This window comes from Manacus candei, unplaced genomic scaffold, assembly GCF_025592945.1.
Source record: "Manacus candei isolate 608988 ecotype Guabito, Panama unplaced genomic scaffold, ASM2559294v1 h1tg000142l, whole genome shotgun sequence".
Lineage (NCBI taxonomy): Eukaryota > Metazoa > Chordata > Aves > Passeriformes > Pipridae > Manacus > Manacus candei.
This window is the reverse complement of record NW_026138190.1, coordinates 1591232-1615071: the sequence shown is the minus strand read 5'-3', so window position 1 is coordinate 1615071 and position 23840 is coordinate 1591232. Positions and strand designations below refer to the sequence as shown.

The window sequence follows — 23840 nt, the reverse complement described above, 5'->3', positions numbered from 1 at the left end:
AGACTGTAAAGTTGGTAGGCCTAGGATGTGGGAACTGCAATAAGGCCTTGAGCTTTGCCAAATGTATCACCAATAGATCCTAGCCAATCAAAATGCTGTTGCTTGCTTACCTAAAATAAGGTTACTGCTTGCTGCTAGCAAGGGGTACAAAAAGACAGATGAGAAAATAAAGAGAGACATCTTTTCTGCACACAACTGGACTCTTTGTGTCTTTATCGACCGCCACGACTCTACACCGACAGTGTTGTTATTGCTGGGCAGCACTTGCACAGCTCCAAGGCCTTTCCTGCCCCTGGTACAGCCACGCTGGGGAGGGAGCTGGGGGAGTGTGGGAGGGTGGGAGGAGACACACCTGGGCCAGGTGACCCCCTGACCCAAGGGCAGCTCCAGACCATGGACATCACACTCAGGGTGTGTAGGGGGGAACTTTGGAGTGCTGGTGTTTGTCTGCCCAGGTCACCGTTACTCGGGACGGGGCCCCGCTCTCCTGGAGGTGCTGAACACCTGCCTGTCCATGGGAAGCTGGGGATGAATTCCTGGTTTGGCCTTGCACGTGTGCACGTCTTTGACTCAACCCAGGAGTTTGGTCACTTCTACCCTTCTGATTCTCTCCCCATCCCACTGGTGGGGAGGGAGTGAGCGACTGTGCAGTGCTGAGTGTCTGGCTGACATTGCTAAACCTTGACAGATGGAAACTCCACAGGTCTCTGGGACCCTGTTCTGGTGCTGAACTGCCCCCTTGGTGGGTTTTTAATAATTATAAATTTTTTTATTCTGTATGCCAAGTTACTCAAGCCTTACAGAACTCAGTGCAAGATTTCATAGCAGGGTAAGGTGCCCTTCCTATCCTTTAGCTTTTTGAGCTGATTCCACACAGGGACACTCCATAGGCCATGAGGCCTAGCAGGGGATTTCTCAAACCCAAGGGGAGTCACCTCTCATGGGTTGTGTCACCTCTGGGGCTCACTGATGACTGACCACAATTGCACTGTTTCCCCTTAACATTACATTGGTCAGACCCAGCTGGAAGGAGCTCTTGGCATTGAACTCTTTTGGGGCACTGAAGGTGCTCTGGAGGACAAAGATGTCATGGCAGGGCAGGACATAACAGGAATGCCTCAGGACACCTTTCCCCTCCAGGAGGAGGAGGAAAGCCAGGCTGGACATGTGGTTTTGTTGGAGCGAATATGGGATGCTTTGTTCAGGCAACCACATACCCAGTGGGACTTGTAGCATTTGGGACCATTTTACACCCTCTGTAGGATCACTTTGTCCATAGGAGTCTCTTCAAGGCCATTCTCACTTCCTTATTCTTCAGAATATAGATGAGAGGGTTAAACATGGGAGCCACAACTGTGTCAAACAGGGCAGAGTATTTGTCAGGATCTCCAGAATAACTCGAGTGTCCCTTTAAGTAGACAACTGTGGCTGAGCCACAGAAGAGTGTCAGCACCCCGAGGTGTGAGGAGCAGGTGGAAAAGGCTTTGTGCCTGCCCAGAACTGAGGGGGGTTTCAGAATTGCCCTGACAATTTTAATGTAAGACAGAACTATCAAGCAGAAGGGGAGGATTACAAAACCCAGGGTGATGGTGTGCAGCCCCACTTGGTTCCAGAACGTGTCTGCACAGGCCAGGTCCAGCAGCGGGGGGACGTCCCAGAAGAAGTGAGGAAGGTCACGGGATGCACAGAAGGGCAAAGGGAACAGCTGGTAGGTCTGTCCTACCTGCACTGGTGCCACAGCCCCCCAGGAGCCCAGCAGCAGCCTGGTGCAGAGCCCCTGCTCATGGCCAGGGCACAGGGCAGGGGGGGCACACGGCCATGGAGCACTCGTAGGCCATGGCAGCCAGGAGAAGGCTTTGGGTGCTGCCCAGCAGAACCAGGAAATACAGCTGGGCAGCACAGCCAGGGAAGGAGATCCTGCCATCTGCCCTCAGGAGACACAGCAGCATTTTTGGCAGTAATGGAGGTGTAGCAGACCTGCAGGAAGGACAAGTTCCTCAGGAAGAAGCACGTGGGGCTGTGCAGGCTGGAGTCCAGCACAGTGAGGAGGCAACCAGGCTGTTCCCTGCCAGCACCACCAGGTAGATGAGCAGGAACACCGGGAAGCACAGGCCCTGTGGCTGCAGTGTCTGCCCCTTGCAGAACAGTCTGGCTTCCATTCCTTCTCCAGATCTTGAAGAGATGCATTTAATGTAAGAACACTGAGAAGAAAGAGGGTGAAAAAGGAGGAAAGTGATGAAAACTGGGAAGCAAGGCAAGGCAAGGCAATCCAAACAAAGCAAGGCAAGGCATGGCTCAGTTCTTAGACCTTGGTGAGAGAGATTAATCCCAGCTCTCCTCACATGTGGGAGCTCATCCCCTGGCACTCTGTCAGCACACAGAGATCTGGGAGACTGTCCAAGATCTGAATCACTCACTTTTACATGGTGAGGGGTGAATCCCACTGGAAGTAAACCAGGCTTCTCTCTTCCAGGGAATCCAGTGGCTCTGATGCATCCGTGGGGCATTTTAGCAGGACAGGGAAGCAACGGTTTATGCAAAAATATCCAGGGTTCCTAACTGTGCTAAAAGACAGGTTCATGCAAGCAGTGCCAGTGTGTCCTGCAGTTTTCAGTCATCCAGAGAAGAAAGTGGTTCAAAGAGGATGATCTCCCCACAGTACCTGATTTTCCTGAACAGGTCAGGTTTTTATAACTTCTGAAAGAGTCACTGATAATCCAACATTCCCAACCTTGCTGCTCTGTCCCTGGGATTCCTGAGCCCTTCCAACACCCACTGAGAAGTCTTCTTAAACTCGGAGGTGTCACTGATGACAACAGCAGGTCAGAAAACATCAAGTATCCAATTAGCCAAGGGACAAGCACAGGGCATTTTTTCAAGAGAAAAATCTGAATTCACACAAACATGTCATCCTAATACTTTTCATGTTTTCCCACAGTATTTGTGCCATTTTCCTGTGAGTTTTATCTGTCTCATAGAGGTGTCATTCAAAATTTCCAAGATCCAATTAAAGTTTGCATGAGAGAAAAGTCACTATGATTGTTTTCTAATCTACCAACTTCATAACATAAATATACAGAAAAATTAAATATTCTTATTTAAAACCCAAACAAACCATTGAGACACCCACATTTATTTTAATTTAATGCTTTAACTCAAAGCAACCATTCCCATGCAGATTCTCCACATACCAGCAATCCCTGCTTGTTCCCAAATGTTGTCAAAGATGCAGTCTCCTCTTTTTAACTCTCAGGTGTCTTTGTGCTCCAAAGATCTCGGGTGGAGCCCAGGGCAGGCCAGTTTTGCTGCCAGGAACCTACCAGAGCCCTTCTTAGGTGGTGCCAATCTCACAGGCAGCGTTTCCCAAAGCTGGAGGAAGCCTGAAAAGGAAGGAAACTTCCCCAAAGCCAAGCCAGGCTTTTCTCAGCACCTGAGCTGCTGCCCAGAGCCTTTGCCTCCCTGCACCCACGGCCTCCAAGGATCTGCTGGAGAGTCCCTGGGGAGGCTTTGTCAGGAATGGCCCTTGGGGGGCTCCTGAAGGCTTCAAGGGACTGCAGGATTTTCAGAGCAATTTGGGTTTTTCTTTTCATTTTGCATTTCTGAGAGGTTTGTGCAACCACGGCCTCCAATTCTCTGCTGTAACGAGTCCCGTGAGAGCCTCAGGCAGTGACAACCCTCAGGGGGGCTCGTTAATGCTTCAAGGCACTCAGGGTTTATTGAGGTACTTTTTTTGGCACTGAGCCTCTGAGAGGTTTGTTCAGTCACGGCCTCCAATGACCTGCTCTAATTAGTCCCCTGAGAGACTCTGTCAGTTGGGACACCCAGTGGGGCTCGTTAATGCTTCAGGGACTGCAGGGTTTTCACAGGACTTTGTGTTCTGCTTTCCACACTCAGTGTCTGAGAGGTTTGTGCAATCCTCTGCAATTACCTGCTCTAATGAGTCCCTTGAGAGGCTTTGTCAGTTGTGACACTCTGTGGGGTTCATTAATTCTTTGAAGTAGTTCAGTTTTTGGGGCACTTTGGCTTTTGCTTTTGACACAAAGTCTGTGACAGATTTGTGCAATCATGGCCTGCAGTGATCTCCTTCAAGGAGTCCTTGAGGAGCCTGGATTGGGAATGGCCCTCAGTGGGACCCATGAATGCTTTGAGATACTTTGAGTTTCTCTTCTGACTTGGACTCATGGAAAGGTTTGTGCAATCTCCTCTCAGAGGAGAACCTCACCTGAGGTTCAAGGACTCGGCACCAAGTGCACCATGGGGACCACGGGGGTCCTTAAAATCAATCAAGTGCTAAGAAACCACAGCTCTGCCTTGATTCTTCTCTAGTCTAGTGCAGTTAATTAGGAAGTTTTCTTAAAATGCAGAAATACTTCAAAGAGGTTCTAATAAACATGCATTCTAATTTTCAAGGGTGTAGTTTCTTACTTTTCTCCTTTGAGAAGAGTTGGTTGCATCATTCTCTGATTGATATGGATCCAGGGTCTCTCCTAAGGAGGTTTGGACTGGTTGGAGCTTTCCCTTGAGGTCTGACACAGTGTGGACAACCTTGCTCCACGTTTCCCAACCCCATCCTGTCTCTGCTCAGTCTCCTGGGTCCTGCTTTGCTCACAGAACTGGCTGCACACAGCAAAGAGGGGTTTTTCTTCTTTTTTTGCCACAATCTGAAACTTATAAGGTTCACCTTTGTAACAGACACTGCTCAGCTGTGAGCCAAGTCCCCGCTGCCAGCAGTGAGGTTCAGCTCCCCCAAGGCAAAACCGTGCCAGAAATGTTTTAGACACCCAGGAAGGGAAATAATAAACAGGAATAAAGAGTTGGTACTGGGGGGACACTTGGGGATCCTGGGGGGCACTTATGGGGCAGTTTTGGGGGGGACATTTAGGGGACACTTGGGCATCCAGGGGGGCGCTTCGAGGTCGGGGGCCGCACCGGGGCTGGATGGCTGAAGAATGGACACACAGCCCTGGAACAGCTGGATCTCCTGGATCATTGAAGTGCCTCTAACAGAAGGTGCAGGGCCTGCCTGCCCCTCCTGAGCACCAGCTCCATCTCCTGCTCCTGCCCAGTGGCTTCCCAGAAATCCAGGGCTGGGTGTGGATTGAACGCTCTGGCAAGGGGCAGGATAAAGTTGCTTGGCTTCCACCCTTAGTGTCTCAGTGTTTGTGATCTTGGGAATCCTCACGAGCCTAAAACAATGGCAGATTATCTGTTCTCATAAGATGTGTACCTGGAGATTTTTTTTGATCTGTGTTTAAGTCTTCCTTGAAAATACAACTGATAGAGAACAATGGAAAAAAAAAGGAAAAAGGGGGAAAAGAAAGAAAAAAAGTAAATACAAAGACAAAAAAGAAGAAAAAGGAGAAAAAGGAGAAAAAAAGAGAAAAAAAAGACAGAAAAAAGAGGGAAAAATGAGACAAATAATTTAAAAAAAAAGAAAAAAGAAAAAAGGGAAAAAAAAGTGAAAGAAAAATGGGGAAAAAAGAAAGCAGAAAAAAAAGAAAGAAAAAAGAAAGAAGAGGAAAAAAAGAAAAGACAGAAAAAGAAGAAAACCGAAAAACGTATTACCCTCACTCCGCTCACGTGCAAATGGCCGCTGTGACCCGCCGCAAGGACTACAACTCCCGTGGTGCCCCGCACAGTGCGCAGGCGCGGCCGTGGCCGTGCGGGGGCGTGGCCGCGCGCTGATTGGCTGCGGCGGTGTTCTCTAAAGGCGGTGCGCGCGCAGAGCGCCGTGTTGACTTCCGGGAATCGGTGATGGCGGCGGGGCCCGCATTGTGCTGTAAGAGCTGGCGGGGGGTGCGGGAGAGCGGGGTCTGGGGGTCCCCTCGGGGGCTGCGGGGAGCGCGGCTGTGGGTGGAAAGGCTGGAGGGCTCGGGAGGGTTTGGCGGGGGGGTTCGGGGGTTCCCGAGGGTCAGAGCGCGGGGCCTTGGAACCCTCTCGGGGGCCGCGGGGCCCGGGGGCCTCCCAAGAACCCGGATGTTCGATTCGATTCCGAGAAAGTCCCTCGGGAAAAAAAATCAAAACCACCCAACAAAAAAAGAACCCTAAAAAGGGGAAAAGTGAGAAAAAGGTGAAGGAAAAATTGCAAGGGCCAGGATGATTTTATTGCTTTGCTTCAGTTTTTCCTTGGTCTCCTCCTTCTCAGATTCTTTGCTCCCTTCCTTTACAGAAAGCTGTTCTGCTGTTGTGTGGTTTTGGGGTCCCTGAGGAGGTTTTGGGGGGTCTGTGAGGGGGTTTAGTGTCCTGAGGGGACTTAAGGTGTGGGGGCGTTGATGGTCCCTGAATGGGTTTGGGAATCCCTGAGGGAGTTTTGGAGTCTCCGAGGGAACTGGGAGGTCCTGGGGGGGGCCTTGGGGGGCTCTTTGAAGCAAGTTTGGGGGTTTCTAGTGGGATTTCGGGAGTCCCAGACGGTTTTGAGGGTCCCTGAGGGGGTTTTTGGGGTCCCTGAAAAGGCCTGGGGATTCCAGGTGGGTTTTGCAGGTCACTGAGAGGGTTTAGGGGGTCCGGGGGGGGGGGATGAGGTCTCTGAGGGGATTTGTGGGGTCCTTGAGGAGGTTTTGATGGGTCCAGAGGTGGATTTCTGAGGGGATTTCAGGGGTTCTGAGGGGATTTTATGGGGTCTCTGTGTCGGAGGACCGACCCCAGGGAAAGGGGATCCCAATGCCTGTCCCACACAGAGACCCCACAGGGGGGCCCGGGAGTCCACTAAAGCCCAGCAGTGGGGTTCATGGGGTCCCCCAGCCCCCAGGGGAGGGGTCCTGGGGTTGCCCCCTAAAGTGCAGGGGGGAGATGTACCACTTTCGGGTAAGGGGATCCCAGTGCTCCCAATATATTCTAGTGACCTCCCAGTGATCCTCAGTACAGCCCAGTAACCCCCTCAGTGACCACCCAGTGTGTCCCAGTGACCTCCCACTGCCCCCCAGTATGGCCCAGTGATCCTCCAGTGTGCACCCAGTAACCCCCAGTATGGCCCAGTAACCAGCCAGTGTCCCCCTATGTGTCTTGGTAATCCCCCAGTAACTCCCCAGTTCTCTGCCAGTGACCCCAGTGTGCCCCAGTTCACCTCTAATCCCTCCCAGTGCCCTCCCAGTGTCCCTCAGTATCCCCCCAGTCCCTCCCAGTGCCCCCTGGTTCCCCCCAGTGTGTCCCAGTATCCCCCAGTAATCACCCAGTGCCCCCCAAAGCCCCCCAACTGTCCCCAGTGTGTCCCCAGATGCCCTTGGCCTTTCTGTGAGCAAGGTGGGGGGGGGGGGGTGTTTTTGTGGTCAGAGGGTCCAGGGGGGGCTCCTGGGGTGAGATGGAGGGTTGGGGACATCAGGGATGGGGTTTGGGGACAGTGGGGACAGTGAAAAGGGATTTGGGGACAATGGAATTGGGGGTGTCAAGGGGGGAATAATGGCCATGGGGAGGCCCTGGGGACACTGGAGACACCAGGGTTGTCTTGGCATGTCAAAGGGGGAATTAGGGACACCAAGAGGGTCTTGGGGACACCAAGGGAGTCTCAGGATTCACCTGCTCGTGGTGCAGCCCCTCCTCTCCCCCCCCAGGCCTCATTAACCCCCCCAAATGTTCCCTAACCCCCATTTTCCCTTTAATCCCCTCCCCCACTGATCCCTTTGACCCCCCAAGACCTCTTTTAACTCCCCTAAATGCACACAAAGCCACTCAAAAACCCCCAACTCCCCATCCAAACTCCTCAGATCCCCCCAGATCTCCCCCAGCCCCCCCTCAAATCCCTTCCAACCCCCCCCAAACAGGGATCACCCGGCACCCTGGGACAGGAACACAGTGGGCTGTACTGGGGGCACTGGGCTGTACTGGGAGGGCACTGAGGGGGGGCTCAGGTGTCCCACAACAACGTGGCCCAGCTCCAGGAGAGATCTGTGGACAATGAAGGGGTCCTGGTCTGTCCTGGTTTGTACCCCCAATCCCCAAAACCCCTCCCCAGCTCCCCCAGGACCCTCCCACACCCCAAAGCCCCACAGGCCCCCCCAGGCCCCTGACTTGGTCCTGCTGCCCCTTGAGCATCTGCAGCTGCTGCAGAACCAGGCATTTCATCAGCAAATGTGCAGGTGACACCAAGCTGGGGGTGTGTTGATGTGCTGGAAGGCAGGAGGGCTCTGGAGCACAAGTGTGTGAGGAGAGGCTGAGGGAGCTGGGGGTGTTGAGGCTGGAGAAGAGGAGGCTTAGGGGAGACCTCCTGACTGTCTGCAAGTCCCTGCCAGGAGGTTGTAGCCAGGTGGGGGTGGGGCTGTTCTACCAGGAAGCAGCAGTAGGACAAGAGGGCTGGGTCTGGAGCTGTGCCAGGGGAGGTTTAGGTTGGATATTGGGAAGGAATTTTTTGCTGAGAGAGTAATCAGGCCTTGGAATGGGCTGGGCAGGGAGGGGGTGGAGTCCCCGTCCCTGGAGGTGTTGAAGGTGAGAGTGGATGTGGCCTCAGTGCCATGGTCTGGGAAGCACAACAGGGTTGGATCAAGGGTTGGACTTGATGATCTCAGAGGTCTTTTCCAGCCTAGCTGATTCTGTGATTCTCTGATTGCCATTCCTGTGGCAGCACATGCTTGAGGCTCCATCCCCAGGGTGAGAGAGATGTCTGTCCATATCTATCTGCAAGGTTAGTCTGTAAATGTGTGGTGTTAGAAAAGCAGGCTGAGTTCTGGGCTGGTTGTAGAAGGAGAAAGAAGCCCAGAGGCCAGTGCAAGCAGGCAGCCCTGAGCTTGCCCATGATGTCCCCTCCCTGCAGGTTCCTGTCCTTGAGCCCAGGCCCTGAGGTGAGGCTGAGAAGTGGCGCGGAGGTGAGCCCAGAGCTGTCCCTGAGGTGAGGCTGAGAATAAGTGCAAGGCAGAGGTGCTGCTGAGGAAGGAGAGCCCCGTGGTGGGGAAGGCACAAAGCTGTGTGTGCCCATCCCCGAGCAGGTGCTGTGTCCATGCCCTGTGTGCCAGGTGAGCTGGGGCTTTGCTGCAGAGCTGCGGGCGCTGATTTGAGCGGCTGCAAGTGCTGAGATGGTGGGCACCCAGGAACACCAACTGTGCCTGGCCACGGAGCCTGCAAGGAGGAGCAGAGACAGCCCTGGCAGTGTGGGGGGCCAGGTTGTCCCTGTGCCTTCCCCTGCAGGCCCTGGCTGTCCCTGCTGGGCCCCTGTCCATCCCCATCGGGTCCCTGCCCGTCCCCCCGGGCTGAGCTCCCCCCAGGAAGTGCTGTGGAGCTGAAGCTGCTGCCATCCCCCCCTGCAGCCACTGCCCCAGGCAAGGGAGCAGCAAAGGCAGGGCCAGGAGCAGAGGCAGCAGCAGGGGAGCCCTGGGGGGGCCGGGAAGCTCTTGTGTGGGGCAGGAAAGAGGCGCTGGGCACGAGGCCGGGGCTGTGCTGAGCAGGCCCAGCCCTCACATCCCCCCAGCCAACGCCGGCTGCCCGGGGGGCTTGGGAGGGACCCCCAGCCCGTGTGCCCCACACTGAGCTGGCAGAGAGAGAGCCAAGGGACAGGGATGTGGGCAGGGCCCCGGGTGAGGGACAGGCAGGGCCATTGCAGGGCCACGGTGAGGGCACAGCCTGTGGCAGCAGAGCTGCCCAGGGCCGGGGGCAGCCAGGGGTGTTGGTACCAGCCAGTGCTGGGGCCCAGCAGAGCACGAGGCCTCTTGCAGAGCCCTGGAGCAGCCTCCCACTTGCCAGCCCCGCCCTGCTGGGGTGACACTGTCCCCTCCCTCCAGGACACTCCCCCAGAAATCTTCGTGGGGGCCTTTTGTGTCTGTTCCTGGTTGCTGATTCCTGCTGGGGACCTGAGGGAGCCTCTGCAATCCCATCCATGGGGCACAATCTCCTCTCCAGAGCTTGACTCCCTGCAGACTTTGCAGGGAAATCTGTGCTGGCAGCTGCATCCTGAGCCCCAGGGCAGTTTGTATCTCCAAGTGCTGATCCATCCTGGGGACCCAAGGGATCCTCTGCCATTCCATCCATGCAGCAGGAGTCACCCTCCTGCCCTTGACTCCCTGCAGAGGAACAAGTGCCCTCTCTCTGTTTGGGAGAAGCCAGATGCTGCCCTGGGCCATCAGAAGTGGTGCTGAAGCCTCTTTCAGCCCAGCCTCGGGTGCAGTTTTCTCATCCCCTCACCGAGTGCCCGCTGCCCCAGCCAGCACTGACCAACCTGGGCGTTTGGCACACTTGGATTGGTGGTTTGGAGAAACAGCCCTGGACTGGCAGGGGTCCAGAGAACCTCGAGGAACAGCCCTGGTGAGTTTGAAGTGATACTGCATTAATACAGCTTTTGATTAATATAAAGCAACTCAATCAAGTGCTCATGAAATGATCTTATTCACCTCATTCTCCTAATTAAACACTGTTCTTTGGGCTGAATCTCCATATTCTGGAGAACTTTTTGGCTGAATCCTAACTTTTTGCAGTTTGGGGAGGGTTCATCTTGCTATTTTTGAGGGGTTTTTTGCCTGAATATCGATGGTTTGCATTTTTGCTGGGCTGAATCTTGGTGTTTTGGAGGTTTTTATGGACACAGGATGCCCGATGAGTTCTAGAGATGGACTTGGGCAGGAGGAACCCCCAAGCCAACACACTCAGTCCTTGTTTTCCCCCCATCAGGATTTGTCCTTCCCAAAGCTTGGGCAGATGAAGGAGGCTGCGAGGAAGAGGAAGATGCCTTGGGCCCCCCAGGCAGGTGAGGAGGAAGTCAGTGGCCCTTGGGCGGGTGTTGTGCTGGCTCTGTCAGCCGAGCATGGCCCCGGCTGCAGGACAACCCCGCTGGCGCCGCCGTCCTGCCGGGGCCGGAGTTGGGGGGATGTCCTTGGCCTTCCCTGTGGGCCGGAGACAAATCCCCTGCCTGTCCTTCTTGCTTCCTGCCCCAGGCCCCGAGCTGAGGACGGAGAGCCCGGAGGACAAATCCCCCCAGCAGAGCCTGGTGGGAGAGGCCGTTTTGAAGGGCTCCCCGGCGCAGGAAGGCAGCGGGGAGGAAAAGGGCCGGAGATCCCCCCGCAGGAGGGGCTCCAAAGCCAGCCCAGGGTGCTCTGAGGAGGAAAGAGCCAGCCTGTGCCGGGAAGGCGACCAGAGCTTGAGCCAGAGCTCCAACCTGGTGGTCCCTGAGCAGCCTCCCAGCAGGGAGAAGCCCTTCAGGTGCTTGGAATGTGGGAAGAACTTCAGGATAAGCACCAGCCTCCTCACTCACCAGCACATCCACACCGGGGAACGTCCCTACCCATGTGGGGAATGTGGGAAGAGCTTCAGGGACAGCTCCACCCTGATCCGACATCAGCGCATCCACACTGGGGAACGGCCCTACACGTGTGGGGAATGTGGAAAGAGCTTCAGGCAGAGTTCCCACCTCATCCGACACCAGCAAATCCACTCTGGAAAACATCCCGAGAAAAGGGTGGGAGAGGGGGGCTAAAGGGAGGGGGGGGATTCCAAGAGCGGGGTTGCCGTGGGGGTTCCTCCGTGTCCCCATGCCTTGATCCCTGGAGAGCAAGGGAGGCTGGAGAGAGGGGGGAGCTGTGAGAGCCCTGAGAGCCTGGAGAGGGGGGAGCTCGGGGCCCCTGTGCCGAGCCAGCGTTCAGGGCCGTGCTGTTGGTGCCAAATTGCCCCTGGTCAGGCTGAACCCAGAGCCCACCCACGTGTCAGGGGGCCCGATCCACTCCCTGCTCTCGTTGCCCTGGGGCAGTTTCTGGTGTCCCCCCACTTGTGGGGCTGTTTGGGTGCCTTGGGCACAACCGGCCCTTGTGCAGGGCTGTGCCCTTGGGGACTCTGGGGGGTGTTCAGGAGGTGTTTCTTGGGGGTGCTGGGCTGGGTTGGGGGCAGAGCCCCGGCGGTGGGTGGGGGGATGTGGGTCCCCCACCACGGTGGGGGTTGGTGTTGCTGGGTCAGGCCCCGCCGGCTCCATTGTCAGCCCGGTGCCGACGGGGGGGACACAGCGGGTTTGGGACCCCCCAGGAGTGCCGGGGGTGGGTGTGGAGCCCGGGAGCTGCCGAGTGTGGAGGGCAGAGCGGGGCGATGGCAGAGCTGGGGGACCCCCGGGAGCCCGGAGGGGGGAGCACAGAGAGGGAGGAGCCCCGGGACCCCCGGGAGCCTGAAACGGGGGGTGCGGAGAAGGGGAAGCCTGGACAGTGGGGACCCCTGGGATCCCTGGGACAACAGAGTGGAGAACCTGGAGAGGGGAATGTCTGGGAACGTGGCACCCCGAAGGCAATAGTCAGAGGGGAAGGGACCCTTGGGACCCCCAACACTCCCAGCATCCCTGAGTGGGACCCCCAGCACTCCAGACAGGAGAGACCCTCCAAACTGCAGGGGGGACAGAGCAGAGAGGGGGAACTTCTGAGAGATTTTTTTTGGGCTGAATGTTCATAGTTTGGAGTATTGTTTGGCTGAACCCTAACTTTTTGCTGTTTGTGGGGGAGGTTCATCTCACCCTTTCTGGGGGATTGTTGCCTGAATCTCGCTGGTTTGGGTTTTCTGGGCTGAATCTTGGTGTTTTGGAGGTTTTTATAGACACAGGATGCCCGGTGAGTTCTAGAGATGGACTTGGGCAGGAGGAACCCCCAAGCCAACACGCTCAGCCCTTGTTTTCTCCCCCATCAGGATTTGTCCTTCCCAAAGCTTGGGCAGATGAAGGAGGCTGCGAGGAAGAGGAAGATGCCTTGGGCCCCCCAGGCAGGTGAGGAGGAAGTCAGTGTCCCTTTGGGCGGGTGTTGTGCTGGCTCTGTCAGCCGAGCATGGCCCCGGCTGCAGGACAACCCCGCTGGCGCCGCCGTCCTGCCGGGGCCGGAGTTGGGGGGATGTCCTTGGCCTTCCCTGTGGGCCGGAGGCAAATCCCCTGCCTGTCCTTCTTGCTTCCTGCCCCAGGCCCCGAGCTGAGGACGGAGAGCCCAGAGGACAAATCCCCCCGGCAGAGCCTGGTGGGAGAGGCCGTTTTGAAGGGCTCCCCGGCGCAGGAAGGCAGCGGGGAGGAAAAGGGCCGGAGATCCCCCCGCAGGAGGGGTTCCAAAGCCAGCCCAGGGTGCTCTGAGGAGGAAAGAGCCAGCCTGTGCCGGGAAGGCGGCCAGAGCTTGAGCCAGAGCTCCAACCTGTTGGTCCCTGAGCAGCCTCCCAGCAGGGAGAAACCCTTCAGGTGCTTGGAATGTGGGAAGAGCTTCAGGATAAGCACCAGCCTCCTGAGGCACCAGCACATCCACACCGGGGAACGTCCCTACCCATGTGGGGAATGTGGGAAGAGCTTCAGGGACAGCTTTGACCTGATCCAACACCAGCACATCCACAGCGGGGAACGGCCCTACCCATGTGGGGAATGTGGGAAGTGTTTCAGGAACAGCTCCACCCTCCGCACCCACCAGCACATCCACACTGGGGAAGGGCCCTACATGTGTGGGGAATGTGGGAAGAGCTTCAGGTACAACTCTACCCTGATCCAACACCAGCACATCCACACTGGAGAACGGCTCTACCCGTGTGGGGAATGTGGGAAGAGCTTCAGGCTGAGCACCCACCTCCTCACCCACCAGCGCATCCACACCGGGGAACGACCCTACATGTGTGTGAAATGTGGGAAGAGCTTCACAGACAAGTCTACCCTGATCCGACACCAGAGCATCCACACCGGGGAACGGCCCTACAAGTGCTTGGAATGTGGGAAGAGGTTTCAGACCAGCTCACATATCCTCCTGCACCAGCGGACGCACACGGATGAGAGGCCCTTCCGCTGCACCGACTGCGGGAAGGGCTTCAGGCAGAACTCCCACCTCGTCACCCACCGGCGCATCCACACCGGGGAGAGGCCCTACAAGTGTGGGGAGTGTGGGAAGAGCTTCCCCAGGAACTCTGCCTTGACCTCACACCAACAGACCCACCGGTAAGGGAAGCTGTATGTGTGCCCCGACTGCAGGAAGAGCTTCAGCTGCTGCTTCCACCCTGAATGAAGCCCCTGATGGGGAGGCAACCCCTGGAGTCCAGTGACTGTCAGTCCATCCCTTTCGACCACAAAGGGCCAGTCCCCTTTCCCATGAAACAGGAACCAGGCCTAAAAGAGTTAACTGAAATATCTTGGCCTGCTAAGAAACCCCAATACCTGTGTTGCTGGAAGAACATTTTAGGAGCACTGGTTAATATGTTCTGTTCTGCTCACTGGACCAAAGGCCTTCATATAGAAAGGAGTAGCACACACACAGTGATAAGTTTGGTAAACTAGATGTTTGAATAAGATCTAGAAGGCCCAGAGCTAGGATTTTGCAAGCTTGAAGAATTCAGGTCACCTAATTGAAGAGGTCAAATTGAGGAAGACGTCCATGGCGACCACCAGAGGGATGAAGGCTTGAGGAGAAGCCCCCCACAGTAGAAGACTGGGCATGTCTGGAAAGACTCTGCCCAGAGACCAGCCTACTTATTAATATGTATAATAAATGATGTAACCATGTATCTAAAGTGTATAAAATAGCTTGCTTTTGCACTTTTAAGTTGAGCAAGTTTGTCTAGTGTGAGCTGGCTTGCTCCCAATGTTGAATAAACAAATACCTTGCTGCTTAAAGACAAAAAAAGTCTCTGAGCAGTCTTTCGGACCAAGTTTTTCGGATTCATTTGGCAGCTCACGACAGGACACCTTCTCCACCCGACTGCGGAATCCCTCGGAGGACGGGACCCCCTTGGGTGCCCCTTTTTACCTGAAGGGCAAAAAGAATCCCTTCTTCAGTGGATTCTTGCGGGGGCTGGACAAGAACACTGCCTATTGATAAAAGGTATTTGTATCTGGTTTCTGGTTTTGTCTATTCTGGTTCTGGTTATTCTGGTTCTGGATTCCCATAAGCCGAAGGCGGGACGCCGGCACTCGCAGGGATATGGGAGAGGATGCTATTCCAGGGGAACATCCCCTCTGGTCTGGTCTGGTTTTGTTTGTATTTGGCCAAATATTGTTTATTTTGAGGGAAACAAGTTTTTTTCTGGATGGCCTGAAGCTTTCCCATGTAGAAAAAAAAAAATGAATCAAAAGGAGTGGTTAAAGTCTTGTTGAATGAGATTATACCATGGTTTGGAATGCCTAAGAGCATGTCTTCAGATAGAGGTTCACACTTTTGTGCATGAATTGTACAAGCAATAAGTAAAGCACTAAAAATCAATTGGCAACTGCATATGCCCTACAGACCACAAGCAAGTGGGCAAGTAGAAAAGATGAATCATCTCATTAAACAACAAATTGCAAAAATATGTCAAGAAACAAATTTTCATTGGTATCAAGTTTTACCTATTGCTTTAATCAGGCTAAGGGTCAAGCCAAGATCAAAAGGGAAACTGAGTCCATTTGAAATTCTATTTGGCAGACCCTACATGATGCAAACTGTGAATAGTGAAGCTGTAGATCAAATCAGTAATCAGTATGTGTACGATCATGTTATGGCTGTAGGGAAACAATTGCAGAAAAATGCTACAGTGGTGTTAGAACAGCAACCCAAGCAGCCTGACTGTAAGTTACATCCATTCAACCCTGGTGATCGGGTATATGTTAAGAATCTTTCAGGAGATCCACTACGGGAGAAGTGGGATGGACCCTTCCAGGTGTTGATGACCACCTCCACACGATCTGGGTGAAAGAGAAACCCACGTGGATCCACTGCTCTCGAGTCAAGAGGGTTCCGGAGGAAGCATGGACCTCGGGAGAGGAAACATCTACTATTGAACCTCCTCAGTGCTGATCTTTGGACTGATAAGTACATTGGTGTTAGATCAAGCCCTTGCCCAGAACTCATCATGGTCTCAGGCCTATAATGGGGTCTCTGGTCTATTATTTTATTTACAACCAGATCTTCTGCCTCAGCCAGCCCAAATAAACCAGTACAATGCATCTGTCATAGTCCTCCAAGGAACGAGGGTACTGAATAATTGGTAAAATCCTGGTACCCCACACCACGAAAGTGTTTTAACAGGAAAAATTGGAGAACAAACTCGAGTTGGATGCAAAGCGTATAAACCACCCTCACAGATTAGATGGTCACCCAAAATTGACATTACTGTACAGAACTCTGTGAAAGTATTTCTTACCTACCTGTATGACTACGGAAATGTAATTAGTGGACATGCATGTGATTCTGATCAATGTTGGCACACCTTCACTCTAGATAAATCAGTTTACCACCACCAGCTCTACAACTCCTTCTTTAACCTGTGAGAGTGTTCACAAGTTAACTTTTTCTGGACCTTACGTAATTAGCCCACATATTTACTGAAAAGAGTTAAAAAAAAACACATTCAAGTAAACATATCACACATACAAAAAGACTGTCAGCCCTATATTCAGCAAAGTCTTGAGGGCTGGAATGCATGGTTTGGCACAGGATTAGGTGACCTAAACACCATAGACCAAGAAGTGTTAGTGAATAAACTAAGTGCCATCACTTCTGATTTGGGAAAACTCAAAGTCCCTTTAAGATCATCTTTGCTTACTTTGGCAGAAACACAATCATTGGCAGGTAGGTTGCTAACATTAGTAGCCAACCACACTGCAGGGGATTTTACCAAGATTATCGACTATGCTGGTACCATCCATAAAAGGTTTGCACTTGCAATACAATGTCTCCAAACCCAACAGTGGGTACAGTCTGTAGCTGCAGGAATATTGAGAAGGAACTTCAGGAATATTACCACAGGAGGTAAGAGAAAGAATAGCTAGAAACAGTTCCACTACACAATTTGAAAAAAATTACCAGGCGTGGTGCCAGTTAGTGAACTTCACTTACAACCCTCAACATGAACAAATTGAAGCCTGTGTACTCACTATCAGTGCAGCCAAAGAAAAGACCATCTTTCCTATCCTGGCATTAGGAGCCATACACCAAAACATAATTATCAGACCCATAGACCATAATGTTTGGGCAAGTCATGATCACACCAAGAAGAAGTGGCAGTCAGTCAGTCCTGAGGCATGTACTCCTAAAGGACAATTAGGATATATCTGTGAAAATGCTGTAGTAGAAAATGAAGATTTATGCTTAGATACTGAAGATAGTGGGTGTACCTTTGAAATGCTTCCCCATGCTGAAACCCAATCACAAGTCTATTATGTAGGAAATGGGTGTGCATGTGTTAGAATCTTTTGTGTTAATTTTACCATAGATACTTGTCATGAAGTAGTGAGCAGTACTAGTTTTTTGTTTTACTAAAATAATAGGCTGTGATTTTAACTATACAATTTCAATAACTACTGAGCAATTAATTGAAAATGATTATTTGTTGTATCATGATGTACATAAATGACTAATAGGAATAGACATAAGTCTTTCCAAAAGATGCTTGAACACCCAGATATAGAAAAGATGGCACAAGAGGTGACTAAAACACAAAGGTAGAGCAAGTAGAAGAACACAATTGATAGGACATCTTTACAGGGTACCCCCTACAGCATCACAAGTGTTTCACTATTTAATACATCAATATTGGTTTGAGGAGCCGTCATGATTCTGCTATCCCTTTTAAATGCCTAGCTGTGGTACAAATTAAGTACCATGGTCAAAAGGATGCAGATAATTTGGGCAGTGATGCATACCTATCAAAACCCATTGGAACTTGACGAAGGAATTCGTAAGTGTCGTGGTTTGAATCTTGTTTTCCCCCAGAGGCTAAGAAAAGTGGTAGACCCCAAGGGGTGGAAACCCCTGGAAGTTTTGAAGTTCTGCCCAATGGGCGCTCCTGCAAAAATGTCAACATCCCACAAGCTCACCGGAAGAGATGAGTTGTAGTTTGGTTGTTGTAGGAGAGGTGGCCATGTTGTAGAGCCACGAGGAAGGGGCTCGGAGCCCCTTGAGCCCTCTGGGGCCCTCCCAGCCCCTGGCTGGGGGGGCTGTGGGGACCTGGAACAGCATAAAGCTGGGCTGGGTGCCTGTGGTTAGGCCGGGAGATGTTTTCTCCGTGGGCACAGAGCAGCAGCCGACACTGACCAGAGAAACGGTGGCAGAGAGCCAGGAGAGATAACACCTGAACTGAAGGAGCAGCAGAAGCAACATGCAGCACCAGAGAAAAGGACTCCTGGAAGGAGAGCCGGGAGAAGAGAACCAGCAGCCTGAGAGACAGAGTTCTGGGGGTAAGACTGTACCAGCCCCCCAAACTCCCTTGAGACCTCCTGGAAGGAGGAAGATGATGGACTCTTACTTGAAAGAGCCTTGAAGTGCAACATGCACTGCAGAAGGGAGCTAGAGAGCTCCGAGAGGAATGCAGAGGGGGTGACCTTGGCTCCCCCCTCGCACTGCTGCCACGGTGGCAGCCTGAAGGCAGGGCACAGAGGCCCTGCAAGGAGCTGAGTCTCCTGGAGATACCAGACCGTCACGAAGACCCCCCTGTGCTCGTGATATGACGTGGTGATACGACCTTGTCTGGGGTTATGAAGCCCACGGAAGACCCCTTTGCCTGCGTCAAGGGGGCCGAGGGAGGTTGGATACCTCCCTCGTGGGTGCTGGCAGAAATCCAGCTATCAGCTGCTGCATGTGGAGAAGACAGACAGACTGCTGCCTCAGAAGATGCTGCTGCTTAAGGACTGGAAGGGATCTGTCCTTCTTTCCCTCCTGGACTTTTATTTGGAGGGGAGAAGAGATCTGGTCCACTGTAAATACATATCTCATGGTAGAGATAGTTGTGATCATGGGTATAATGTGATATGGTATTTATTTGTACAGTCATTGTAATATATTTCCCTTTCCCCCACTTTGAGTCTGGTGTGGTTTTGTCTGGAAAAACCCATCTCACATTAGGTTGAGATGTGGGAGGGGGAATGGAGCTAGGGAATTGGATTTTGGGGCTATCTCAAACCATGACATAAGTAAAAGGGGGGAATGACACAGGAGGCCAGGCCCAAAAGAGTTAACTAAAAAATTTGGGCCTGCTAACAAGCTACCAACATCCAAAACCCTCTGTGCTCGTTCTGTTCTACTTACTGGACCAAAGCTTAAGAGAATAGTACAGGAACATGTCATAGGCCTAGAGGTAATAAATTAGAAATACAGTAGGATAAGGTAGACATTTGAATAGGAGGAATAGGCCGGGAGCCAGGGCTTTTTCCACGCTTCAGTGAGCGGGTCAAGAACAATGGAAGAAAGGTCAAGCTGAGGAAGATGAGTTGAAGCCCCCAGAGCCATGGAGGAAGAGTGGAAGTACCCTCAGGATTGAGGGCCAAGAGAAGCACCGGCCCAAGCCCCGCCTGAGCTCCACCTCTACTCCACCTGTTATTAATATGCATAGAGAGATGTTGTAATCACTTGAATATCCATTTAATCACATCTGAAGATTGTATAAAAATGATGATTTTGTGTGAAGCCTTCAAGCAAGTTTGTCCAGCGCAAGCTGGCTTGCTCCCAACGTTGAATAAACAAATACCTTGCTGCTTAAAGATAAAAAAGTCTCTGAGCAGTTTCTTGGAATGATTTTTCGGATTCAACTGTCCTGCAGAGCCCTGTGTTGTTGGAGGCCTCAGTGCTCTGGCAGTCGGTGCCAGTCCTGCTGCAGGACTGTCCAGGGACTGCAGGCAGGGACAGCCACGGGCACTGCTGGCACAGAGCTGACCTCTGCAGCAGCACTGCCATCCTGCAGGGGCATCTCCTCAGGCCAGGGCCTCAAAGCTTCCATCTGCTTTCCACTTTGCTCTCCAGGATGTGCCCAACACAACGCCCTGCAGAGGAAAACAGCAGTGACCAGCACAAGGGGGGGAGTGCTCAGGGTGGGGGCACCCAGCAGTGCCCTGGCACAGCCAGCGCCGCTCCCAGCACTGGCCTCTCACCCCAGGCCATTGGGCTTGTTCTTCCCTCCAAGGAGGGACAGCAAATGACCAGCTCAGGAGTCCATGTTTGCACTGATGGACAAGACATGCCCCTGTGTCACGGCTTGGGGCTGGGGGGGTGGAAGGCTTAGACAAAGTTGATGGCAGAAGCCGTCTCGTTGAGCTACGAGGGGCAGAAAGGACCCCCTTGCTTTCTAAATTTGTCCGGCAGGTTTTAGTGATGGCAAATCAGAAATATTTCTATAAAATGAATTATTTATTATGACAAATGAACAGACAGTTGATCAGACAAGAGAACAGATGAAAGACCTTAAAGAGAATTATTTACTGCGCAATATAAAAGCCAAAACCTCCTAGTAGTATAGTGTAAGATAGGACAGTGCAGTCTAGCAAAGTCATTCTATTAAAGCAATTGGATCAGAGCCAGCAAAAAGAAATAATCCTGAAGTAGAGATTGAGGTAACTCACCCCACAACGACAGGGGGTAGTTCTCTCTCTTTCACTTAACCCCTGGGCAGTGACCATGAAGAGCTGTCCCTGCTTCATGGCAGAAGCTCCACACACTTCAAGGAAGTCTGGGGAAGAATCTGCCACAGGAAAGTTGGACGGGGCTTTTATAGTTATCAAGGGTTTGACTGCCAGATATATTTGCAGGCCAAGGAGCAGCTTCTCTGTCAAGCAGGATGTGTGTTTGAAGTTTCATGAAGCATTTTGGGTTTAGCATAATTCAACATTAAAAACAGCACCTTGACACCAGCAGTAACTCAACACAGAGAGCTTAATTTTTTTGTATTCTTTGACCATTTCTTAGATATTTTCAGAGCAGAACATCCTGCCAGAAACGGCCTCTTGATTCCATGAGGTTGCAAAAACTCTCAGGGTTCTTTTGGTTCCATGAGGCCTCTCAGTGTCACAATGGACCCTTGGTTCCATGAAGTTCTGGAGCGTCACAATGGTTCTGATGATTTCCTGGGTTTCCACTGTGTCCCAGGATTCCTTTGGTTCCAGGAGGCCCTGCAGTGTCACAATGGCTCTTTGATTCCACGATATTCCAAATTATCCCGGGGTTCCCTTGGCTCCAAGAGGCTCCCCAGTGTCCCACCGGCCCCTGGATTCCAGCAGGCCCTGCAGTGTCCCAGTGGCCACTCGGTTCCAGGAGCTCCTGTTGTGGCTGAGCTCAATTTCCCCATCCCCTGCTGTGCTCAGCTGCCGTGAGAACTGCAGAGAAGCGAGCTGAGAACACGGCGGGCCCTGGTCCTCTTTGGTGCCCGGGGCTGCCCCGAGAGGGAGTCCCCGGCCCTGCCCCCGGAGCCGCCGCGCCGTCCCCTGAGCGCCGCTGAGGCGGCAGCGCTGGAGCGGGGCCGTGTCTGCCCGGAGCCGCCGCTGCCACGAGGCTGCCGCCGCTGCCGCTTTTGGCCTGCGCTGCCCCGCAGCCGCCCGGGACCGGCTTCCCAACACTGCCGGCGCCTGCGAGCGGAGCCGGCGCTCCTGCAGCGCCTCGGAGTCGCTGCTCCGCCGCCACAGCGGCTGCCGCCGGCGTCTGTGCCCGGAGCCGCCGCTCCCACGGGGCTGCCGCACTCACCGCCGGGGTTGCCGCTCGCGCAGCCGCCGCTCTGCCCCGGCTGCACCGGGACCCGGCACCGCCTCGGGCCTGCGCTGCCGCCTCAGCGGCCACAGGGACACAGCCATGGGGGACCTTTGCTCTGACACTCATGGGCCTGGCTTTGTTCTGCTTGGCCCTGGGCTTTGGGAAAACTGCTGTTCATTTTCATGCTCCGCCGGAACACCTCCTGAATTCCAAAGGTTTCCTAATCCAGGGGAGGGGTTTCTGTGGCATCGGAGGTGCCGCCCCTCGGGACACATTGTCAATAAACCATCCAGCTGACTGGGTTGGGTTGGCCTGTGATCAGTCAGTGCTTTGGGGAATGCTCTATTCTGGTTGAATGTTGCCCTATAACCCTTTGCCAAGCTCCCTTATTTTCTGAAGTTTGCCATTAAAAGTGGGGTTTGACCACTTGAGAAAACACGTGCAGTCTTTTCCCTTGTGATCTCTCTCAAGGTATTAAAAGAACTGAAGGCCTTTTTCAAATATCTGGAGGGCAGAAATTTTTGGTGCCTTTTATATTTTTCAAAGTAAAAACCCTTGCATGAGCTTGTAGCTCAAACCTGGGTCTTATAGTCCAGACTGAACCAGGAGTGTGGGGAAGTGTCCCTGGACTGGACCAGGTGCTCCTGGATGATACAGGGGGGAACAACCAGAGTGTAACAGTTGGGGAACACAGGATAATCAGTCATCCCATGAAAGCCTTGGAACATTCCCTCCCTGAATTGTAACCGAAATGGAACAGTTTGGATACAAATCCCAAATCTTTTGGAAACTCCAGTCATTCCTGACCCCAGGATGGCAATTCAGCAGATAACTAAAGCCAGTCCCCTTGGGAGCCCACACCCAGCGGGGCTGAGGGAGGCCCTGGCAGCTCCCCAGCACCTCCCTCTCAGTGGGACACCTCTGGCAGCCTCTCCCAGCTCGGGAACCCTCCAGTTTGCAACACTGCAAAGAGCGGCGCTGATGCCCAGGACAATTCTGATCCCCCTCCACAAACACTCCTCCAGCTGGGACCCTTGTCTGGTGGCAAACACAAAGGGATTTGGGGGAGTGTTTCCCTGACAACAGGAGAATTTGGGAGAGGGACCTTTCCCCATCCAGCTATTGATGTGTGCACACATCTCTGCCTGGGTGTGGCTGTGAATTGATTGTGGTGGGAATGTTGTTGTGAATCTCTAATTCAGTCACTGTTAAAATTGTAGCAAATGCTATTGAACCACTTGATAACTGTTCAATTGATCAATGATTAAGTGCTACTAATGTCTTTTGTCCCCCTGTCTTTGCATCCAAATCCTTTGTGCCCTGACCCTCTTGCATCCCAAGGCATTGTCTAAATAATTCCCTTTCATCAAAAACATATATTTTTTGTGACTTCAACTTTAAAATCTTCCTCCTTACCTAAACTACAAAACAACTCTAATTAGCTGTAGAAGACTTTAAGACTTGAAGACAATCAAAGGATAGGGAAATAATTTGTTTTTCAGTATTTTAAAATAATTTGTTTTTCAGTATTTTAATGGGTCCCACAGTGTGTTTGGATTGCATCAGCTGTCAGTCCAAGATGGGCCATGTCAGAACTGGTGAGGTTGGGGGGTGAGGAGCAAGGTTGATCATCCAGGGTCAGTGTGGATCTCCTGAGGAGACACTCAGCATCAAGATCACTTGGAGAACACCTCTATCACCTATTCTCTGAACTAGAAAGTATCCATAATTGAATTAAAAAAAAAGAAAAGTACAAACTTGGAAGACTTGTTTTGAAATTGCCTTGAAGACAATTAAAGGAAGACAAAGAGATCCTGAGGGATTTCTGCATTTTAATGAGCCCCACGGTGTGTTTGCAGCCCAGCCCATGATCCTGAGGTACTGAGAGAAGATTGAAGCAGCTGCTGAAGAAGTCAGAAGCCAAACTGCAAGTGCCTTGAAGCATTGCTGGGCCCCACTGAGGGCAGGCACTGCCAAAGCCTCCCCAGGGACTCCTTGGAGCAGCTCCTTGGAGGCCAGGAGTGCAGGCAGACAAAGGCTCTGGGCAGGCCCCTGCAATGCTGAGCAAAGCCTGCCTTGGTTTTGTGGAGCACAAAGGCCAAGGGCTGAGCCCCAGGCCCTGGCCCAGCAGATCCTGTCCCTCCCGGCTGGCTCAGGGCTGTTTGGGGGGCACTGGGATGGGAGGGGGAGGAACAACAAAGGCCCAAAACTGGGCAACCCCTGCCAGGCTGCTGAGGGAGGGGCGAGGCAGAACCCAAGGGCAGAACCTGCCAGGAAAGTTGCTTGTGGTGGCCTGAGTGGCAGAGGCAGCTGCCAGAGGCAAGGGGACAAAGGCCTGGGTGCCTTTGGGCCTTGCAGCCCTGCCAGAGCCCTTGGCCATCTCTCCTGCAGGCTGTCCTGCCCTGGCCCTGCTGCTGCTCTGGCCTTGCAGGCTGCACACACCCCTCCTGCTTTCCCACCCCCTCCCAGCAGCATTTCTAGACCCTCCCTGATGTCTCTGCACCAGCTCTGGCT

The 23840-nt window shown here is 53.0% G+C and overlaps 3 protein-coding genes across 3 annotated transcripts in view; 1 reads left to right on the top strand and 2 right to left on the bottom strand.

The window, feature by feature from the left end:
- The window catches only part of LOC127462839 (zinc finger protein 239-like), a 172603-nt gene that overhangs the window by 97704 nt on the left and 51059 nt on the right, over positions 1-23840 (bottom strand).
- LOC127462895 (serine/threonine-protein kinase pim-1-like) overlaps positions 1-23840 on the bottom strand; it is a 120049-nt gene that overhangs the window by 65556 nt on the left and 30653 nt on the right. The window lies entirely within an intron of this gene.
- LOC127462834 (zinc finger protein 418-like) lies at positions 8487-14522 on the top strand. The gene is made up of 5 exons (XM_051771748.1): positions 8487-8942; positions 10588-10663; positions 10851-11371; positions 12574-12649; positions 12838-14522. Exons 2-5 carry the CDS (start codon positions 10615-10617, stop codon positions 13842-13844), a joined length of 1653 nt encoding a protein of 550 aa, XP_051627708.1. The 5' UTR covers positions 8487-8942; positions 10588-10614; the 3' UTR covers positions 13845-14522.